Source organism: Cebidichthys violaceus, unplaced genomic scaffold (assembly GCF_023349555.1).
Source record: "Cebidichthys violaceus isolate CVI_PGR_0920_01 unplaced genomic scaffold, fCebVio1.0.p SCAF_21, whole genome shotgun sequence".
NCBI classification, from domain to species: Eukaryota; Metazoa; Chordata; class Actinopteri; order Perciformes; family Stichaeidae; genus Cebidichthys; species Cebidichthys violaceus.
In genome coordinates this window covers 5,857,860-5,876,825 of record NW_027176384.1, presented here as the reverse complement: position 1 = coordinate 5,876,825, position 18,966 = coordinate 5,857,860, and the positions used below count along the sequence as shown (strand labels likewise).

General features: G+C 40.3%; 2 protein-coding genes across 3 annotated transcripts in view; both read left to right on the top strand.

Moving 5' to 3' along the window:
- Positions 1–2,178: 2,178 nt before the first annotated feature.
- LOC137877264 (sorting nexin-4-like) lies at positions 2,179–16,088 on the top strand. Of its 2 annotated transcripts, none has more exons than XM_068717055.1 (14): positions 2,179–2,311; positions 2,736–2,860; positions 3,047–3,185; positions 3,716–3,865; positions 5,490–5,537; positions 5,625–5,680; positions 8,222–8,294; positions 8,728–8,789; positions 9,332–9,397; positions 9,547–9,636; positions 11,736–11,835; positions 11,963–12,108; positions 13,289–13,403; positions 13,490–16,088. In XM_068717055.1, exons 1-14 carry the CDS (start codon positions 2,210–2,212, stop codon positions 13,535–13,537), a joined length of 1,320 nt encoding a protein of 439 aa, XP_068573156.1. In that variant the 5' UTR covers positions 2,179–2,209; the 3' UTR covers positions 13,538–16,088. The 2 variants fall into 2 exon arrangements, with proteins under 2 accessions (XP_068573156.1, XP_068573157.1); XM_068717056.1 differs by lacking the exon at positions 2,179–2,311 and adding an exon at positions 2,380–2,473.
- Positions 16,089–16,952: 864 nt separating this feature from the next.
- Positions 16,953–18,966, top strand: part of ttll12 (tubulin tyrosine ligase-like family, member 12) — a 60,713-nt gene continuing 58,699 nt past the window's right edge. The window contains exons 1-2 of the mRNA XM_068717053.1: positions 16,953–17,438; positions 18,145–18,308. Of these exons, the coding sequence (XP_068573154.1) occupies positions 17,298–17,438; positions 18,145–18,308 (305 nt within the window). The 5' untranslated portion in view covers positions 16,953–17,297. The remainder of the gene's footprint in view (positions 17,439–18,144; positions 18,309–18,966) is intronic.

Sequence of the window (18,966 nt, the reverse complement as noted above, 5' to 3'; positions counted from 1 at the left end):
TGGGAAAATGTACCAGACCTGTCATAACCTAAACCATTCGCAGTCAATAGCTAACCTTAACCATACAAGGTGAATAGCTAACCTTAACCATACAAGGTGAATAGCTAACCTTAACCATTCAAGGTCAATAGCTAACCTTAACCATACAAGGTCAATAGCTAACCTTAACCATTCAAGGTCAATAGCTAACCTTAACCATTCAAGGTTAATAGCTAACCTTTCAACCATTTGAAATCAAAACCTAAAATTAACCATTAGAGATCAATTGCTTACAATAACCATTTAAGTTTGATGCCTAACCTTAACCATTCAACGTCAATAACTAACCTTAAACATTCAACGTCATTACCTAAACGTAGCCATTCGATGTCAGTAGCTAACCTCAACCAATTCGGGAGAGTTTTGCAAATTGAGGGTTACCATCATCTAGACACAACCTTTTGTCTGCCACTGTCTGAAACCAAGGACCCATTGCTTCTTTAAAGGGATATACTATGCAAAATGCACTTTTTCATTGCTTTTCAACATCATAGTGTCTCTGGTGTGTCTACAAACTTTTTAAAGTGTGAGAAACGATTATCCTCTGTTTTTCTCCCACTCCATCCATCAAAAAACATGCTGGATATGGGGGTTAATTTTCCATTGATCCACCTACAGCTTTGTGACCGTCCCTGCCAACAGAGTGCCAATAACCTTGTTGTCCGCCAATGGGATTTTTCACTATTATGGACCTGGCAGGAAAAGCAAACAAAACACATGTTCTTTTGTTGGCTGTAATAACCAACAGAAAAACTTTCATGTAGGCTCCTCCCATCATCTGAGGATGTGAATACCTCTTTTTTGTAAAGTGTAAAAACAACAGAATGAGAAAAATAATGTGATTTTGAACAATAAAGTATGTAAACGTGTTTTGATAGAAACCAAAATACAAGTATGAACCTGAAAATGGGCATTATGTGTCTCCTTTAAAATAATGTGTTAAAATGTACAGTAGCATTTGGTTTTCAATTATGTATTGTTTTATTTATTTATTTTATTTTTAACAGCTCACCAGTTTATTACATTTCTAGTCTTCAGAAGAAAAGTGCTTTATTTACCCATTCACACATGCATTCATACAGTAATGGTAGTATGGCCAGACAAGGTGTCCATCAGGATGTAATCTATAGGCTCATACACACATACACACACACACACACACTACTCCATCCGCTACTCCACACCCGCCACCTTACAGGCCTGCATTAAGGTGGCCATTCACACTATCAACCCCACCCCAGCATATTCATTATCCACGCACCCAGCCCATCATCTGGTTCTGCCTCTCTAGTCGGCATTTATGTTTTTCAATAATTGTTTGAGGGATTCATTGTTTCGTCCCATAGCCTCCTTTTTCTCCTCCTGATAAAGCGTACTCTCCATCTCACAGGCTTTGAGATGCAGAAGTGCTTCATCCTTTCCAATGGATCTGAAAAGCATCTCTTCCTTTTGGTCCTTTTCTATTTGGAGCATTTCCTTCGGCTCCTGAATCCAGCATTGGAAAGCTTCTTTGGCTTCTCCTAAAGCCCGGAAGTCCCTTTGGAGAACATTTTTGGATCGGCACACATATTTCGAAGTTTCTGCTAAGGCCCTTGTGCTGACAGAGAATGTTGTCAACTTTGTGGAGACAATCAGGAACTTGTGTGGGTCTGTGCCATTTTTGTTCAAATTTCCTGTCCCACTTGTTTAAAATAATTTGCTGGCGTTAATTAATTATGTAAGTCACAAATAGGCTGTATTACAGTTTTTGTGAATTAAACAAAATCACAATTTTCGCACACTTTTTTATGTAGGCAAATAGATATTCAAAGTCAACCAGGACTGAAAGCTAAAAGATCGCCACATTGAAGGATGTATACCCTAATACAGATTGTGTGAGCTTCTGGACACTTACATTTTTTTTCTATATCTTCTGACATTAATGGAGCGACGTTTCCATGCCTTAAGGACTGATGGCGTCATTCGTCTCTATGACGCACAGGTACTGTTGATGCGCGTTCCATGCCGGAAATTGTACTTTCCCACATTGATTTGTTTAGCCCCATCCAACGTGCTTATGCAATTAATTTTAGTCTAATGTGTTTTTCTTAAAATATTTCAACCATCACATCTGTTCGGTTACGGTAGGTTTTGCGCATGCTCACCACCAACATCAGCCGAAAGGAAGAGGATGGCGGAGGATGGGAGGGATGAGTCGCTGGCCACTGACGACGAGCCAGACCACACAGCTGCAGACGGGAGCAATAGCCTGAATAACAGCCTGAACAACACGGTAAAACAGTAGCTTCCCCTTCCCCTTTTAGTCAAACTGGTTTTGCCATATGACAGGAAATATACGTTGTTTTAACGTGACAGCTTTAGTTTAAAGCTAGCTTAAATGTTACATACAAGCTAACTGGATGCAAGAATGCTCGGTTAATTTGGCACAATTCAGGTAACGTTAATATGTTTAACCGTTTCATTGTCTTCGCCACAATGGACTCTGAGGTCATGTATGACTCACCCAGTCAACTGTTACTTTCACGCTAATATTAGCTTGCTTCATAAATTGTGTTTAATAGTTCATATGGACAGCTGTTAGCTAACGTCAGTAGCCTAACTCTACAAGGTGAACCACGAATGTGCAGACTAGTGGGAACAACGACTGAAGTATCTCACAGAGGTTGTAACTGATGCTGTGTGATGTGACGGTTCAGATGGTGGAAGAGGGCTCCACTCTCCTGCACACAATGGAGATCTGTGTTGCCGAGGCTGAGAGAAGGAACGGCAAAAACACCGTGAACATGCAGGAGACGTTCACTGTGTACCTCGTCGAAACAAGGTGAGAAAAACACCCCCCCCCCCCCCCCCCCCCCCCCTCCTTTATCATTTGACAGGAAGTGCTGTGGCTTGAGCCGAAATGGTTCGATATCTTAACTCCATCTTGTTATAGCTCTGTGGTGCATGAATGTTGTCACTGTGCTAAAACAACTTGAACTTTTTTCCCCCTGTGACTCAATCATTAAAGGCCAATGGATGCAGTTGCCGAAGGTCGCAACCCGGCCCCGGACTCCCTGTGGAGGAGATACAGTGAATTTGAGCTGCTGCGGAACTACCTGTTAGTTACTCATCCATACATCGTGGTGCCCCCTCTGCCTGAGAAGAGGGTGAGTTCAGTGTGCCTCTGCTTTCCCAACCCCTGTTTAGTGACACTCGGAGGATTGCGGCCGTGCTTTGTGTCTTTCAAGAAACGTCTAATATAATGTGGCAGGACAAGAATAAGCTGGATGAGAAATCACCAATGGCTTCTGGCAAACTTCTGGTAAATGAAGTCCCCCCAGAATCAACCATTATGGAGCTGGATTTCTTGTGTGTTTGCTCCTTTTATTTTGAAACGAGCTGCCACAGAGTTATTAATTGGGATAGGAAACAGCTGCCAACTAGGGTGGGAAATGAAAACATCTATGATAGACTAGTTAGTTTTAAGTTACAGGGAACTTGATTAAAAGACCTTGACTAATAAAGTTAGTGTTAATAATGAGATCAATAAGCAAGGCTAACACCAGGCCAGGTCTGTGATTTTGTAATGGTAAAATAGTGGCTTATCTCCATTCATTTACTTATAGTGCGGAAGACAAGGAGAATGGTTAAACTGTGTGCATTTAAAGAATGATCTGATATGTTCTCTTGCCTGCAGGCAGAGTTTGTGTGGCACAAGCTGTCGGCAGACAACATGGACCCAGACTTTGTGGAGCGTCGCCGGGTCGGACTGGAGAACTTCCTGCTTCGCGTGGCATCACACCCAGTCCTCTCCAATGACAAGATCCTCCACCACTTCCTCACTGAGGTACGTGCTGCTGCTCCAGCTCAGTCAAGCAGGGCTGGCAATGGTCAAAAGTTGAATACATTCGAATAGTAAAAACAAAACAGATGTTCAAATACGAAAATCAATATTCGATTGTGAAAAAGAAGCAGCACTGTCTGTCTACCTCATGTATGAAGAGAGTCACATAACGTCACTTTCGTTAGTTGAAAATTAAATGTAATGTTAGGTCAAGCTGAGCGAGGAATGATTCAACAACAACAGCAATGAGGGCAGACAACTCGGCCGCAGACGGAGTGACACGTGTCCTAATAGCAAGCGTTAAAGCAAGCGTCTGTAAACAAACCATCAGCTGTGAGCTCCAGATCAAACTGGAGACGTAACTTTTTAAAAGATGGGTGAGCTGTACTTGTTATCTTCCAACGCTTGTACTTTTTAAACAGAAAACACATGTTTTATATTGAGATATACTGTATACAGCAAAAAGGAAACTTCCGGCCGATCTCCCTGCAGCCAGCTGCCACCCTATTTAGGGTTTTATTGTGAAATGAGGAGGTGTCTTATAGATAGCAGCCGTTCCTCGACCATTGCAGCGCTTTTTAAAGGGAGTGACAGAAATGAATAGGACCAATCCCAGTGTCCTCCCTAAGGCCTCAAACCCTAAACCCTCAGAGACTTAACTGACTCACCTGGTAAATAGTTATGTGTGAGAGCCTGCAAGGCTTGAAATGCTGTAAATACGAATGGGACAGCACTTTACTGCGACATGTCACGTTACCATAACAACAACATAATATATTATGTACTATTGCAGATGTGTTAGGTGCTTAGATAACCACTGCACATGTATGTAAGGCAGTCGTTCTACAGCAGTGTAATGGCAGTAGTTGCTGTTGTTGACGTTGAGCTGAAGTTTCAGTAAAAGTCTTAAACATGTACAGTTGTCGCTGGAGTTACTGAGCTAACATGTTGTATACTTTTTACTGCCTGATTTGAACGTCTGACAGGCTCACGGGATGACAAGTAATTGTCAAATTATCTTTTTACTCATTTTCTAACGAAAAAAGTAAATGTTTGATGAATAAAGTTGTGTGATATCGTCTCTGCTTGCATTCCTCTGCTTCCATGTGTTTTTATCTACCATCATGAATCCTTAATGTTTGTGTGTAGACTTAATATGACAGGCTGAACACATCTGCCGTTCTCTTTGTTTACCTCTTCTTCTTTTTTTTCTGGTTACCCCGTGTTTAACATCCCATTGCAGTGAATTGTGGGTAATTTCCTTGGGCAAAGTCTGCAGAAATGCAGACTTACAGAAAGTCTTCATAAAGGGCTCAAAATGTCTGCGAGAAATCCCTCAAACACCTGAGGATTTGACAGTGGGACAGCTCTAAATCCTCACGGACTTTGCAGGAGCGCCCCTCAAAGGGATTGGGCCATAAGAGCAGGATGTCTGACAAAAGTTCAAAACGGCTCTACGCAGTGCTGCTTCACTAGAGGCCAGTAGGACACGGTGTCATGAACATAATATGCAAAAGCATTTTTAGAATGAATATCCGGACGTCGTTTTTTGACCGCCCTACAGTCAAGTGATCATCAATACGGGTCAGTGGCTCATTGAATAACTTGTTTTCACGCTGTGTGGCAGGAACACGGCTGGAAGGAAGTGGTGTATGAGACAGGATTTCAGGCAAAGGTAATCTGTGGAATATCTATCTACCTCTCTATACAAAGATGTTCTGTGCTGACAGAGCTTGACTACCTGCTGTTCCTCCTCTTTCAGGCAGATTCCAGACTGAGAGCTCTCAGTGCCACCTTCAGGGTGAGAAATCCAGATAAGTAAGTTAGTGTTTCTGACACACCATGGAAGAAGGGCTCAACTGGATTGGAAATGTTGTCAAAAGTTTAATGTCAAAGTAATTCATCCCTTGTTTTTGAGAGTTGGAGCTGTGTGTTTATCAAAGCTGACTTGATGTAATAATTGAGACGTAATAAGATTGGAAGAATTATGTCTTTATGGTCCATATTATCAATTCAAAATCAATTGCATGATAACAGATTTTTTTTCCAGTTCCTGAAAGGTGCTCCACCCAGTGTGGATCAATTTAGGGCAGCAACTAACAATTATTATCATTATCAATTATTATTATTATTTTCTTGATTCAATTAAACATCAATAAACATATACAGTTGTGGTCAAAAGTTTACATACACTTGTAAAGAACATAATGTCATGGCTCTCTTGAGTTTCCAGTTATTTCTACAACTCTGATTTTTCTCTGATAGAGTGATTGGAACAGATACTTCTTTGTCACAAAAAATATTCATGAAGTTTGGTTCTTTCATGACTTTATTATGGGTTAACAGAAAAGGTGCCAAAATCTGCTGGGTCAAAAATATACATACAGCAACATGAATTAGCAATTTTGGTGACTTAGAAAGTTGTGTCAATGAAATGAGCTTCATAGCATGGCCTCTTAACTTCTTGTGAGTGATTATGAGTGACTACAGCCGGTGACTTCTCTGAGGCCATTTAAATAGGGCTCATTGGATACAAACGCCCACAAACGCTACAATGGGAAAGTCAAAGGAGCTCAGCATGGATCTGAAAAAGCGAATCATTGACTTGAACAAGTCAGGAAAGTCACTTGGAGCCATTTCAAAGCAGCTGCAGGTCCCAAGAGCAACCGTGCAAACAATTGTTTGTAAGTATAAAGTGCATGGCACTGTTTTGTCACTGCCACGATCAGGAAGAAAACGCAAGCTATCACCTGCTGCTGAGAGAAAATTGGTCAGGAGGGTGAAGAGTCAACCGAGAACCACCAAAAAGCAGATCTGCCAAGAGTTAGAAGCTGCTGGAACACAGGTGTCAGTGTCCACAGTCAAGCGTGTTTTGCATCTCCATGGACTGAGAGGCTGCCGTGCAAGAAGGAAGCCCTTGCTCCAAAAGCGGCACCTTAAGGCTCGACTGAAGTTTGCTGCTGATCACATGGACAAAGATAAGACCTTCTGGAGGAAAGTTCTGTGGTCAGACGAAACAAAAATCGAGCTGTTTGGCCACAATGCCCAGCAATATGTTTGGAGGAGAAAAGGTGGGGCCTTTAACCCCAAGAACACCATGCCTACCGTCAAGCACGGTGGTGGTAGTATTATGCTGTGGGGCTGTTTTGCTGCCAATGGAACTGGTGCTTTACAGAGGGTAAATGGGATAATGAAGAAGGAGGATTACCTTTCAAATTCTTCAAGATAACCTAAAATCATCAGCCCGAAGGTTGGGTCTTGGGCGCAGTTGGGTGTTCCAACAGGACAATGACCCCAAACACACATCAAAAGTGGTAATGGAATGGCTAAATCAGGCTAGAATTAGGGTTTTAGAATGGCCTTCCCAAAGTCCTGACTTAAATCCCATTGAGAACATGTGGCCAATGCTGAAGAAACAAGTCCATGTCAGAAAGCCATCAAATGTAACTGAACTGCACCAATTCTGTCAAGAGGAGTGGTCAAAGATTCAACGAGAAGCTTGCCAGAAGCTTGTGGATGGCTACCAAAAGCGCCTAATTGAAGTGAAAATGGCCAAGGGACATGTAACCAAATATTAGCACTGCTGTATGTATATCTTTGACCCAGCAGATTTGATCACTTTTTCTGTTAACCCATAATAAAGTCATGAAAGAACCAAACTTCATGAATATTTTTTGTGACAAAGAAGTATCTGTTCCAATCACTCTATCAGAGAAAAATCAGAGTTGTAGAAATAACTGGAAACTCAAGAGAGCCATGACATTATGTTCTTTACAAGTGTATGTAAACTTTTGACCACAACTGTATATAATAATAAAAAATACCAAGTGCAAGCAAGAGCACAAGAGAACATCATTAAAAGTTCTCTTTACAGAAGTCAGAGCACATCTATTGCTTCCACATGGAATTAATGCTCTGAATTTTTTAATTGTTAACTTTTTGTCAAATACAGCCAATATCTCCTCATGGTCAGCTAGCTGTCTGTTCTCTGTGTTTGTGATGAAAAATACAGTGTTCATGAGCGCTGGCTCTGTCAATGGGAACAAACAAACAAACACTATTCATGCTGGTGCACAGGACAGGAGAAAGGTCGTGGACGTATAAATAGAAAGGCAAATCTGTAAATCACTATTTGTTTGGGTTATGAGTTTAAATATTGACCTTCATTCTCCAGAATGGTTGCCTCCACCTTTTAAATGATTAATTGATTATTAAAAGAATAATAAATACTGTTACAATCGGCTGAAAAGAAAAAGTCAACTTTAAGGATGAATAAATTCATATACATTTGAAATATCTAGGTAGAAAGAAGTTAAGGGAATTGTAATCACCGTCTTCTGTACATGTTCTCTTTCCCAGACGCTTCATGGAGATGAAACACTACAGCGATGAGCTGCAGTCTCACACATCTCAGCTGCTCCGAGCGCGAGCAGTAAGTCTCTATACCACTCTCTCTCTCGCTCTCTCTCTCTCTTTCATGCTTAAAATCGAAGAGTAGACACAGGCAAAAACTTTGTTTTTCATACACTGATCAATTTAGAGATTGTCGGTTCAGACTACTGCAAAGAAACATTCCTTATCATAAACATTTTACAACATTGTCTATTTGCGTTTGTGGATTTCTCTTAAAATCACCAAAGGTTACTATTAGATAATGCTTAATTTGCATATTTCCATGGAGATGTCTATTAGTGCAGTTATTTTTTATATGGTATATAAAAGAAAACACTCCCTACACCCGCTTGGCTCCTCAGGCTGGAAATCTGAATTCCATCAAGAAATCTTCACTATACTTTTTATTGGTTTATTGTTATTTTATTATATATTGGTTACTTGCTGTCATGTATTTTTTGTGTCTCTTCTAGAGGGTGGCAGATCGTCTCTACGGTGTTTACAAGGTCCACGGGAACTACGGAAGAGTCTTCAGGTTTTTTAAAGCACATCTTTAAAAAATGACCAACAGAGGATCTGAATTGCTGATTAATGTTTATTGTTTCCAATGTCCCATTGTCAAGTCAAATCTTAGTGTGCACCGTTAGGTCGATAGGCGTCGTTGAAGAAGAACTTATATTGTTATAGAACAAAAGGAATACAGCACACTGTCAGTCAGAGATATTTAACAAGGTTTTGGTACATCAGGTTATTTTACCAGACTAAAGGAGAGAATATCCCATGTGGACACAGTTCACACTACAAATTGACCTCACTCAATCAATCAAATCAGTTAAGTATCATATCACATCATAGCAACATAGGCCAAAAATATAAACTCTCTATTAGCTCTTCATTCAAACATTTTGGAGACAAAGTCTGTAGAGTGAAGATCCTAGGGTTCATGTTGCTTTAGCAGCAAGTTTAAGATCGCCACCTCTATATAGTAGGCTTACAGCTACCTTTTCAAGATGATATTTTCTCAAATGCAGCATTGTGTGTGTGTGACACAGCGTCTCCTCCGTGTGCTCACTGCAGCGAGTGGAGCGCCATAGAGAGAGAGATGGGAGATGGACTGCAAAGTGCCGGTCATCACATGGATGCGTGAGTATTTGACGCGTAATCCCATCTGTCTCTGTTATCATGGTTTCGTGCAATCTAACACATACATTTAACACATACTGGAGGATTGATACTGCCGCTGCCAGCTGTGTCGCTTGTTAATGCAGATGTTTTTTGTCACTGACCTGTAGATATGCAGCCTCAATAGATGATATCTTAGAAGAGGAGGAACATTACGCAGACCAACTGAAAGAATATCTTTTCTACGCCGAAGCTCTGAGGTAAGACCCAATTTTATCTTCACACAAGATTTTAAAGGCTCATGACTTGGTGTCTCCATGAACATTATAATGTCCCCAGTTGAAGCCTGAGACAGTACTTGATACATACTTTAAGGCCCTCCAACCAAACCTCTTAAGGAAAGGAAAGTTCAGATGTTTGTGTCACCACATAGTTGCTGAGAATCCTTTGAGCATTCCTGTGAGCATCTGGAGGAAAGACAGAGGCAAGGAAATTTGAAATAATTTGCCCCAAAGATCTGAAATCGACGAGCAAAAAAGCCAACATGCAAAAACAAAGGCTTCTAGTTTCATGGAAATAAACTGGTGATTCCGTGCTGGTTTATGTTCTGCCACTTGCGCTGGTCCACACTGGGTGTGGTGATCCTCATGTGGGTGGAGAGACTTTAGACAGTGTGAACACACAGTCCCTGTAATATTATACTGATACCACACAAGAAAAATGTCAGTAAGTCACATTGTGTCGCTACTATAAAACAAGTTGCTATTGTTATGGTCTGGCTCAAAACCATAACAAATGTCATGCAAACTCAGGCAAGGAGTTAACCAAACAAATACTTTTAATAAACAAAAGGCCAGGACATTTCAAATGTGCAACAAAAAATAGGCATTCTCGTAATGAATGCCAGTAGGCAAAACGTGCCGCCAGTTCAACTACTGCAATATTTCTGCCAACACTTCTGTGCAGCGTGTCAGGTAGGAAGAAGCCAGCTCTCCCTCAGGTTGGGGCAGGTCTTATAGGGCGAAGACAGTGGCCAGCTGCCTCCAATTTCCTTGATGGCCTCACTCTCGAATCCAGGGACACTGAAAGACAGACAGCACAACAGACAGCAACACACACACACACACACACGCACACGTCCCGGCAGAGGCCCTGGGGCCGTCACACTATGTAATGTGAGACATCAAAATTAGAGATGTCCCGATCAAGTCCTTTAATGTTGTAAACCGCTGATACCAGTCCAATCCGATACCTACATTAAGTTAAAGGTTCTCTATACAATATTCAGAGCTTTAATATAGCATAAAACAACTATTACTCCACTGTATCTTTATATAGAGGAGTCTCCCGTTATCAGAGCGTCTCTGTGCTGTGTTGACACAGCCGGGCCGGCTGGTTTCCCCTCAGGTAAACACTGTTAGCACTGTTAGCACTGACGGCTTGCCACATGCCATGTGGAGGCAATATATACATGCTCAGAATTTTGAATTTAGCACTTTTAACTGTTGATTTAATATTCATTCGGTGCAATGAAATACTATCTTTAGCTACTAAATATGACACATTTTTCACGAGCTACTTGATCCAAATAGTGACGGTCCTGGTTCAAAACTATACTCAGTTAATAAGATTGATATGATATAAATGAATCATGATGTGATGCGATCCGCTGTAGAGAAGACTCACTCTGTTCACCCTCCACAGTCCACCCCCGGTGGTACAGCAGTGTTACAGACTGGAGGGTCCTACCCTCACAAAACATCTTTGGCTGAGTACAGACAAACTAGTTTATTCTGGTCTGATATCAAGTTACTCACTTAGTCTACAATGGATCCGCTTCTACCTGAATGCCTTGTACATTGCTGTCTGCTAATAATCATTAGAGTGTTTTATTTAGAGAATTTTGACATTTTGCGTTTTATTTAGAGAATAGTAATAGAGCAAAGCGAATCAGTGCATTTTGCCAACCTTACTGTCTAAACTGAGAGTCACTCTCACCAGTGCGCTCATTGAATTTTTCACAACAACACACTCTTAATTCTCACCCAACATGCAGCAGAATGCTTGCACTGTAGATTCCAACTGTGGTAAAGTTCAGTAAAGTAAGGATCAGAATTTGATCGGCTTTATTTTAGCTAATACTAATATGCCTGGATCTGCTAAAATATCACAATTTTCTATCAGAATTTCATAAATATTAAGTTAAGGTGACGTTTACATTTTGTAAAACGTCTTGAATATTCCTGGAATTTTGCAATGCAAAACACATATGTGTTCCCTGGATATTGGCACTCTGTGTTCCTCTACTATGTTAAAGGCCTGTGTTGCATGACATTATGTAGTACGCTTTCTATGGCAGGGCTGTGTGCAGGAAACACGAGCTGACCCAGTTTGAGCTTGAGATGGCCTCCCAAGACCTCATCTCCAAGAAGCAGCAACACGAGGAGCTAGCTACCGGGGTACACTATACTCATGTCATATATGTAATCCTTTACTCTGAAGCAGGGATGGCTGCTTTTGTCATGTCAAACCGAGGCAAGACAACTTCCAGACTGTTGTGGTTTCCTGTGTTCACATCTTCCTTAGATTGTGCGGACATTCTCCTTCAAAGGCATGACCAACAAGCTTTTTGGTCAAGAGGCCCCTGAGCAGAGGGAGGCCAGGCTGAAGCTGCTGGAGGAGCTGATCGCAGAGGGGGAAGAGACCGTCAAGGAGAAGACGGTTGAGTGCGAGTGAGTCATGGATACTGCTTAAAGGGGTGGATCTGATGTTTAGAAGTGACTTGTAGTCAGTGTATTACCAAGCAGTGTACTGCTGTAGACGTATTTTAGACAGCTAAAAAAATCTATATTAGTTTAAGTGTACTCTATATTTAGAATATTTTCACCGCTTTACCTTGCTCGTTATAGCTCACTCTTGAAAGCAACCAGACTCCTTGACAGAAACAGTTATGTTAACTAACAGAACACAGGAGTTGCTGGACTACCTTTGCCTCAGTTGGTGAGTTTGGTTGTGTTGTTGCGCGACTTTGTTTTTTTTAACGGTTAAGGCCTTTACACAGCGGGGACGTGGCCATTAAACAAAACAAAAATGCAAAAATAATTTGCGACAATTTAGCTGAGTCAGAGGACCAACTACTTGAATCCTTTCTACCCAGAGCAGTGCCTAGCAGTCCTGTATAGCCGAAGCTACTCTAAGCTATTGTATTGAGTTTCCTTTTAGCAAAATGCTCTGAGTGAATTTGAGTTTCCTCTGGTCAACAGTTACACAGTGTATATATCTAGAGCTTTTATTGTGAAAGGTAAGAACAGAAGCCGTGGATCTGGTCTGTGCTTACTTTGTCAAGGCTCAAAGGAGTAATGAAGTGTACTGTCTTGGTTTCGGAGCACAGAGCCTCCGTGTTTTGAATATGTCCGTTCCTAGCAACATGATTGGTTGACGCATTTTATTAGCGGTGCAAAAGCTCCGAAAAATCGACCTCCATCTGGAAAAAAGTCGCTGCGCTACTCATGACAAAAACAACGACAAGATTATTGGTGCGATTACTTCGCAGGTCAATATTGTTTTTGGAGCTTTCACACATTACTTTGTCTGTCCGTTTCTCCAAACTATACACTAACTTTGAGTGGTCGGAAGACTAGAAAAGTGCTATACAAGTACAAAACCATTTACCATTTATCATTATGAGGTTTATTATTTATCATTTACCATTTATCATTACCATATCATCATTATTGTATGAAGAGAAGTACCTCATACAACCACACTTCTAAACATTCAAACTATCCCTTTAATGCAGCCTAAAGGGTTTTTCTGACAGAAAATCACATGTCCTGTCCATGTCAATGGTTATAGATGATTAGATTTTCCCATTTTGTGTGTGTGTGCTTTATTTGACGTGTTTCCCTTTAGAGAGCACGTTGAAAGGGCGTGGGTGGATATGCAGCGCTTTAAGGAGCAGAAAGACAAAGATCTGCGAGAAGCGCTCATCAACTATGCCGTCATGCAAATCAGCATGTGTAAAAAGGTACAGAACAGATCAGCTATCTGAAGGTGACAGGACAACTCTAGTGTTCATGTTCATGATCAAGTGTTTCTTCTCTCTTCCTTTAGGGAATACAAATGTGGAGCAATGCCAAAGAATGTTTCCTCAAGATGTAAAGTTGAAGCCATATTCAAAGGATTTCCACCCTCAGTGATGCTCAGTTGGGAATGCTGGGAAATTATGCTAATGTCTGCTGGTTGAGGTTTGAAAACAACCACAGTGAAGTAACAACATTGCATATAAAGATAATGTAGTTTTAAGTACCCAAAATGTAGGGATTTGCATTCACTGTTCAAGGAAAAGTTCACCCCAAAATGAATAAGACATATTTATGTTCCTCTTACCTGTAGTGCAATTTATCAATCTCGATAGTTTTGGTGTGAGTTGCCGAGAGAAGGCAGACCAATATCTCCAACACAAGTAGATTGATAAATAGAACTACAGGTGAGAGGAAAAATGTGTAATTTTGATTTTGGAGTGAACGTTTCCTTTAATCTTTTGTGGAGTGATATGGCTCAGGGAGGTGGAGGATCACGCAAAACACATGACTGGGACACTGGAGACCAGGGTTGACTTTATCAATATTTAGCCAGGACCATTTTCTCTCTCCTTTAAAGAGGGAATTCAACAATTCTACATGTTAAAGTCGAGTAACTAGTCATGGGATTAGTAAATTGACTTTGACATTTTGTGAGCTCTTTTGAGCTTGATCCAAACAAGGAACTAAAACTTTGGTTATATAACAGAAATGGCTGACGATGTTCTCACTGCTGTATATTTCCAGCAGGTTAATTTTATCTCTAAGAACTCCCGTTCTCGTTAATTGCTCCACAACATTGTTAACAATCCACAAATCACGAGGCTTGTTTTTCCTCTTTTTTGTTATTTGGTCCCACCAGTTAGCAGGTGTCACTATGCTTGTTCGAGATGAGCCAGTCCTGATCAGATTCAATCACCGGCGATCGCCGCACAATGCATGTCGGTTAGATTTGTCTCCGACTTGATCCCGACGTGCGACTTGTATATTCTTTGAAGGCAGCTGAAAACTGTCCGACTTGACCACAGTTTTTTGTCAATGCCCCCTGCTGCTGCCTGCTCTCGTCCTCTTTCCAGGCGCGAAACAGCTCATCTCAAACGAGCCTACTGATTGTTGACTTGTATCCAGTCCGTGAGTGAATGTCCAAACAATAACCTATCTTTGGGGTGATGTTCCCATTTGTTGCAGAATGATGATGTTACAGACAGAAATACATCAACGCTGAAGTGAAGAGATGAATATGAACGTGAAGTAATCCAGATTATCTGCTGTTAAACAGATAAAACACCTGACCAGTGTCACCTCATAGACTAGGACATACTACCATCTAGTGGTCAAAAGATTGTGGTTGATACAAGTACACAACAATTTACATACAGCAGAAAGAAAAAAAAGATGTGTGTGTGTGTGTGTGTGTGTGTGTGTGTGTGTGTGGTTTTTTTTCATTTTTCTTTTCTTTCTGATGATATGGTAATGATATATATATGTATATTTACATATGCATATATATAAACATGTAAAATGGCTTCTACAGACAATCATCCAGATTTCAACTCCTAAATATCAAACATGTTTCAAATGATCACGTCGGCCCCATTCAGGAGGTTTAAGACTGGACCCGGAACCCCCAACATTACCTGATAATCTGTGGACAAACGTCAAGACCAATTTAAGTCCCAGACCAGATTTCTCCTCCGATTGTTGGGATGGGTAAACCGGCCCAGAACTCCTGTAGTCTGAGCCCGGCTTTCGCTTACTACTTATGTTTAAAATCTGTCACTGTTTTATTTTGAAACGGTCTTTTGTGTATCAGACTTTTAAGAGCAAAACTAAGACTGTCCGAACAATACAGACCAGTCTGAAATATCTTTGTGAAGCAGAGGCGTGTTGCGTATTTTATCATTTCTTCATTAGCTAACACACAGTGCTGTCCACCCATAATATCAACGTACAAGATGCCTCTTTTTTGTCCCCTTTCTACTCCTTTGACAATGTTCATGATGTATGAGGTTGCGTTGCAGTCTGGACTAGTAATGCTTATAAATCCATTATTTCTTGGTGAACTCTTTGTGACACCAGTAAACATAAATAAACATCAGGTTCAGTAAAGTGCAGCATGAATTTCTCTGCAGTCCATAACAGTTCATGTTTACTTGTCTTGGTTTATTGTGATGAGTGAGTGTGGAATTTGACCAGAACTAAAAGGCAGCAATGAATTGAATGAAAGCTGAGCTACAGGTGTGAAAGTGACTTGAGATTAATCGGATTCTTTTTTTTTTTAAACATCATCTAAGTTGCGGTACATTTCCTCCACTTCCCTCTCCTGTGAGCTCCATGTGGTGCTGTCCAGTAAGCTGCACATAAGAGTCATGATACTCAGTCTAAGATTTAATTTAATTTAGTTTACTTTCATTGAATTGAACCTCCATTTATTGACCTGCCTTACATGTTTAATTAACATGTTATTTCCTGTTTTGGAGGCGTGCCAGCAATAAGCTTTGTGTGTGCATTAATGAAATTTTCATAACTCCATTTGTCCATGCCTTTTTATATTTTAAATTTGAATGCTTGATTTGGATGTATTGCTCTTGTTTGTTCTATTTATTTAAATAAAAATGTGTCACACCACACGATAGTATTTGTATGTAGTTTTTCTTGTGTACTTAGAATACACAACATTGACGAAGAAATACAAATATGTTTTTATAATCCAGAAATAGTCTGATCTTAATCTTAATTATAATATTACATATAGAAAACATCATTTGACACAAACACACATTACAGTACAACACTCACCACGTTTTGTAGAAAATATTTAAATATATTTTCTTTATAATTGTAATATTTAACGCTTGATTGTTGCCTTTGAGTCTCATGTTGTGCAACAAAGGTTTAATCTAAAAATCTTGTGTGGTTGATAATAATAAAGCTTATTTATAGAACACATATCAAAACAAGCATCAAAGTGTTTCACAGACAGACATAACGCAAGTTTCCACATAAATATATATTTACAAACATGAATAAATCTTAACGAGGTCTGTAAACTACAAGTAGCCTACAGATCGGATCTAACAGGAAGTGACTTTCTTTTACTTCCTGTTTATTTTTTGAAGGCGGCTGAAACTGTCCTATTTGACTTATTGTTTTTTGTCAACGCCCCCTGCTGCTTCCGCTTGTACTCGTCTACTTTCCATGGCGAGAAGCAGCTCATCTCAAACGAGCCTACTGGAATTGGGCTAAAAAGTACAAGCGCCATTAAACAAAACAAAAATGCAAAAATAATTTGCGACAATTTAGCTGAGTCAGAGGACCAACTACTTGAATCCTTTCAACCCAGAGCAGTGCCTAGCGTCCTGTATAGCCGAAGCTACTCTAAGCTATTGTATTGAGTTTCCTTTTAGCGAAATGCTCTGAGTGAATTTGAGTTTCCTCTGGTCAACAGTTACACAGTGTATATATCTAGAGCTTTTATTGTGAAAGGTAAGAACAGAAGCCGTGGATCTGGTCTGTGCTTACTTTGTCAAGGCTCAAAGGAGTAATGAAGTGTACTGTCTTGGTTTCGGAGCACAGAGCCTCCGTGTTTTGAATATGTTCGTTCCTAGCAACATGATTGGTTGACGCCTTTTATTAGCGGTGCAAAAGCTCCGAAAAATCGACCTCCATCTGGAAAAAAGTCGCTGCGCTACTCATGACAAAAACAACGACAAGATTATTGGTGCGATTAAAAGTACACGCGCCCTTTAAGACTCACCCACAATGCACTGCTGCCCCCAGCAGTCAAACCTCTTCCGGGTTTCCACAGTACACCACCTGCGTGATATCAGATTGAAGTAATGTCAACAAACTCTCTAATTATGAATGGAGACGAGGACGAGGAGTTCAAAGTGTTTGTGGCCCTCCACGCCGGGGCCCTTCAGTCCTCAAGGATCCCCACAATCTACTGGAGGAGCCTCCATCACAAAATCACCAACGAGGTCTGACACCCGGCAAACTGCACCTTGTCACACGTTGAGATGTGAGAAAAAGTCACGCTTACGGTTCAGTGACTGTAGTTCAGCCGTGTAACACACCGCAGTTCAACAGAAATATACGTTTTGTCATACTGTCCGTCTTTTCTACTGGACTGAACAACGGCAGTTCGAAGAAAAATAAGGCTACCATGACATATGATATCCATTTATCTAAAATATGCACCTTATTTTAAGTTATAACTCGACGCCCGGCTAATATCTGCGATGATAACTCCACTAGCTTACATCTGCTAAGCGAAGCAAACTCACCTTCAAAGTGATAGTTAGACCTTTCCTTCATTGTTTTTAAACACACGCATCGGATAAAACATGGCTAAAACTTGAACCAAATGTATATGTTCCCGGGTTCAACTCTGCATGTATTGTAGCCACTAGTCGGTTTGTTGTTTAATTAACTTTCCATCTGCAGCTTGTATTGCCACCTTGTGGTGTGTGTGTGTGTGTGTGTGTGTGTGTGTGTGTGTGTGTGTGTGTGTGCATGCGTTTTGTATCGTTACGGGTACTTCAAGAATCGGATAGGAAGAAACTTTAAAATTTGAGACAAGTGTTGCTTTGATGAGAAGAAATCTAACTTTCATATTGACAAATTCTCTAATGGTTTCTGGTGGTGACATGATGAAAACATGAATATTGTTGTTGCATGCACTAGATTTACGATGCTGGGGAAGTTTTTGGAATAATGCATTTCCAACCAGAAGACGACGAGGAAGGTGGAGAGGATGAGGAGAGGAAGAAGGACAATCCTGGAGCAGTGATCCGCTGTAAAGTGGTTGTGACCCGGGAGAGTGGGCTGCAGGTCTCCGAACCGACCAGGTGAGGGCTCTTTCGGCCAGAAAACCCTTCTTGACAGAAGGATTTAGCAGTATTTTATTTAATCAATAAAAAAAAATAAAAAAAATAATCACGAATAAATTTAGTATATAACAATAAGAGTATATCATTATTATTGTGAAATGTTATTTCATCATTCGATCAATTAAGCAATCAATCAATTGTATTTAAAATGGAGAATCACCATGCAGCATGGTCCCAATACACTTTTCAATTAAAAACTAAATACATAGAACAAAGCACACAACATATTACCACAATAAACTTTGAAAGTAAAACAACCACAATAAAAGTATCAGTGCTAAAGTGATATTCAAAGGGAAATGGACCCGTGGAGGCTGTTATATTGCCTACTCTACACGAAGGCTGTTATAAAGCGAATCATAATAACTTAATAGAAAAAAATTATATTTATTTAATTATAGACATTTTATTTTGAATTCCCTTTTTCAAAAGTCTGTTTTCATTTCAAAACGGCATTTCCCCAGATTACACGTTTCATGTTGAGTTATATCTCAATGTCACTTTTCATAAATGACATTTAATTTTATAATATCACTTTGTAATTCATAATGTCTCTTTCCATGACAGTGGTGTTATCACCGCCCTCCCTCCTTTCAGGAAATGGTAAACTGTCATA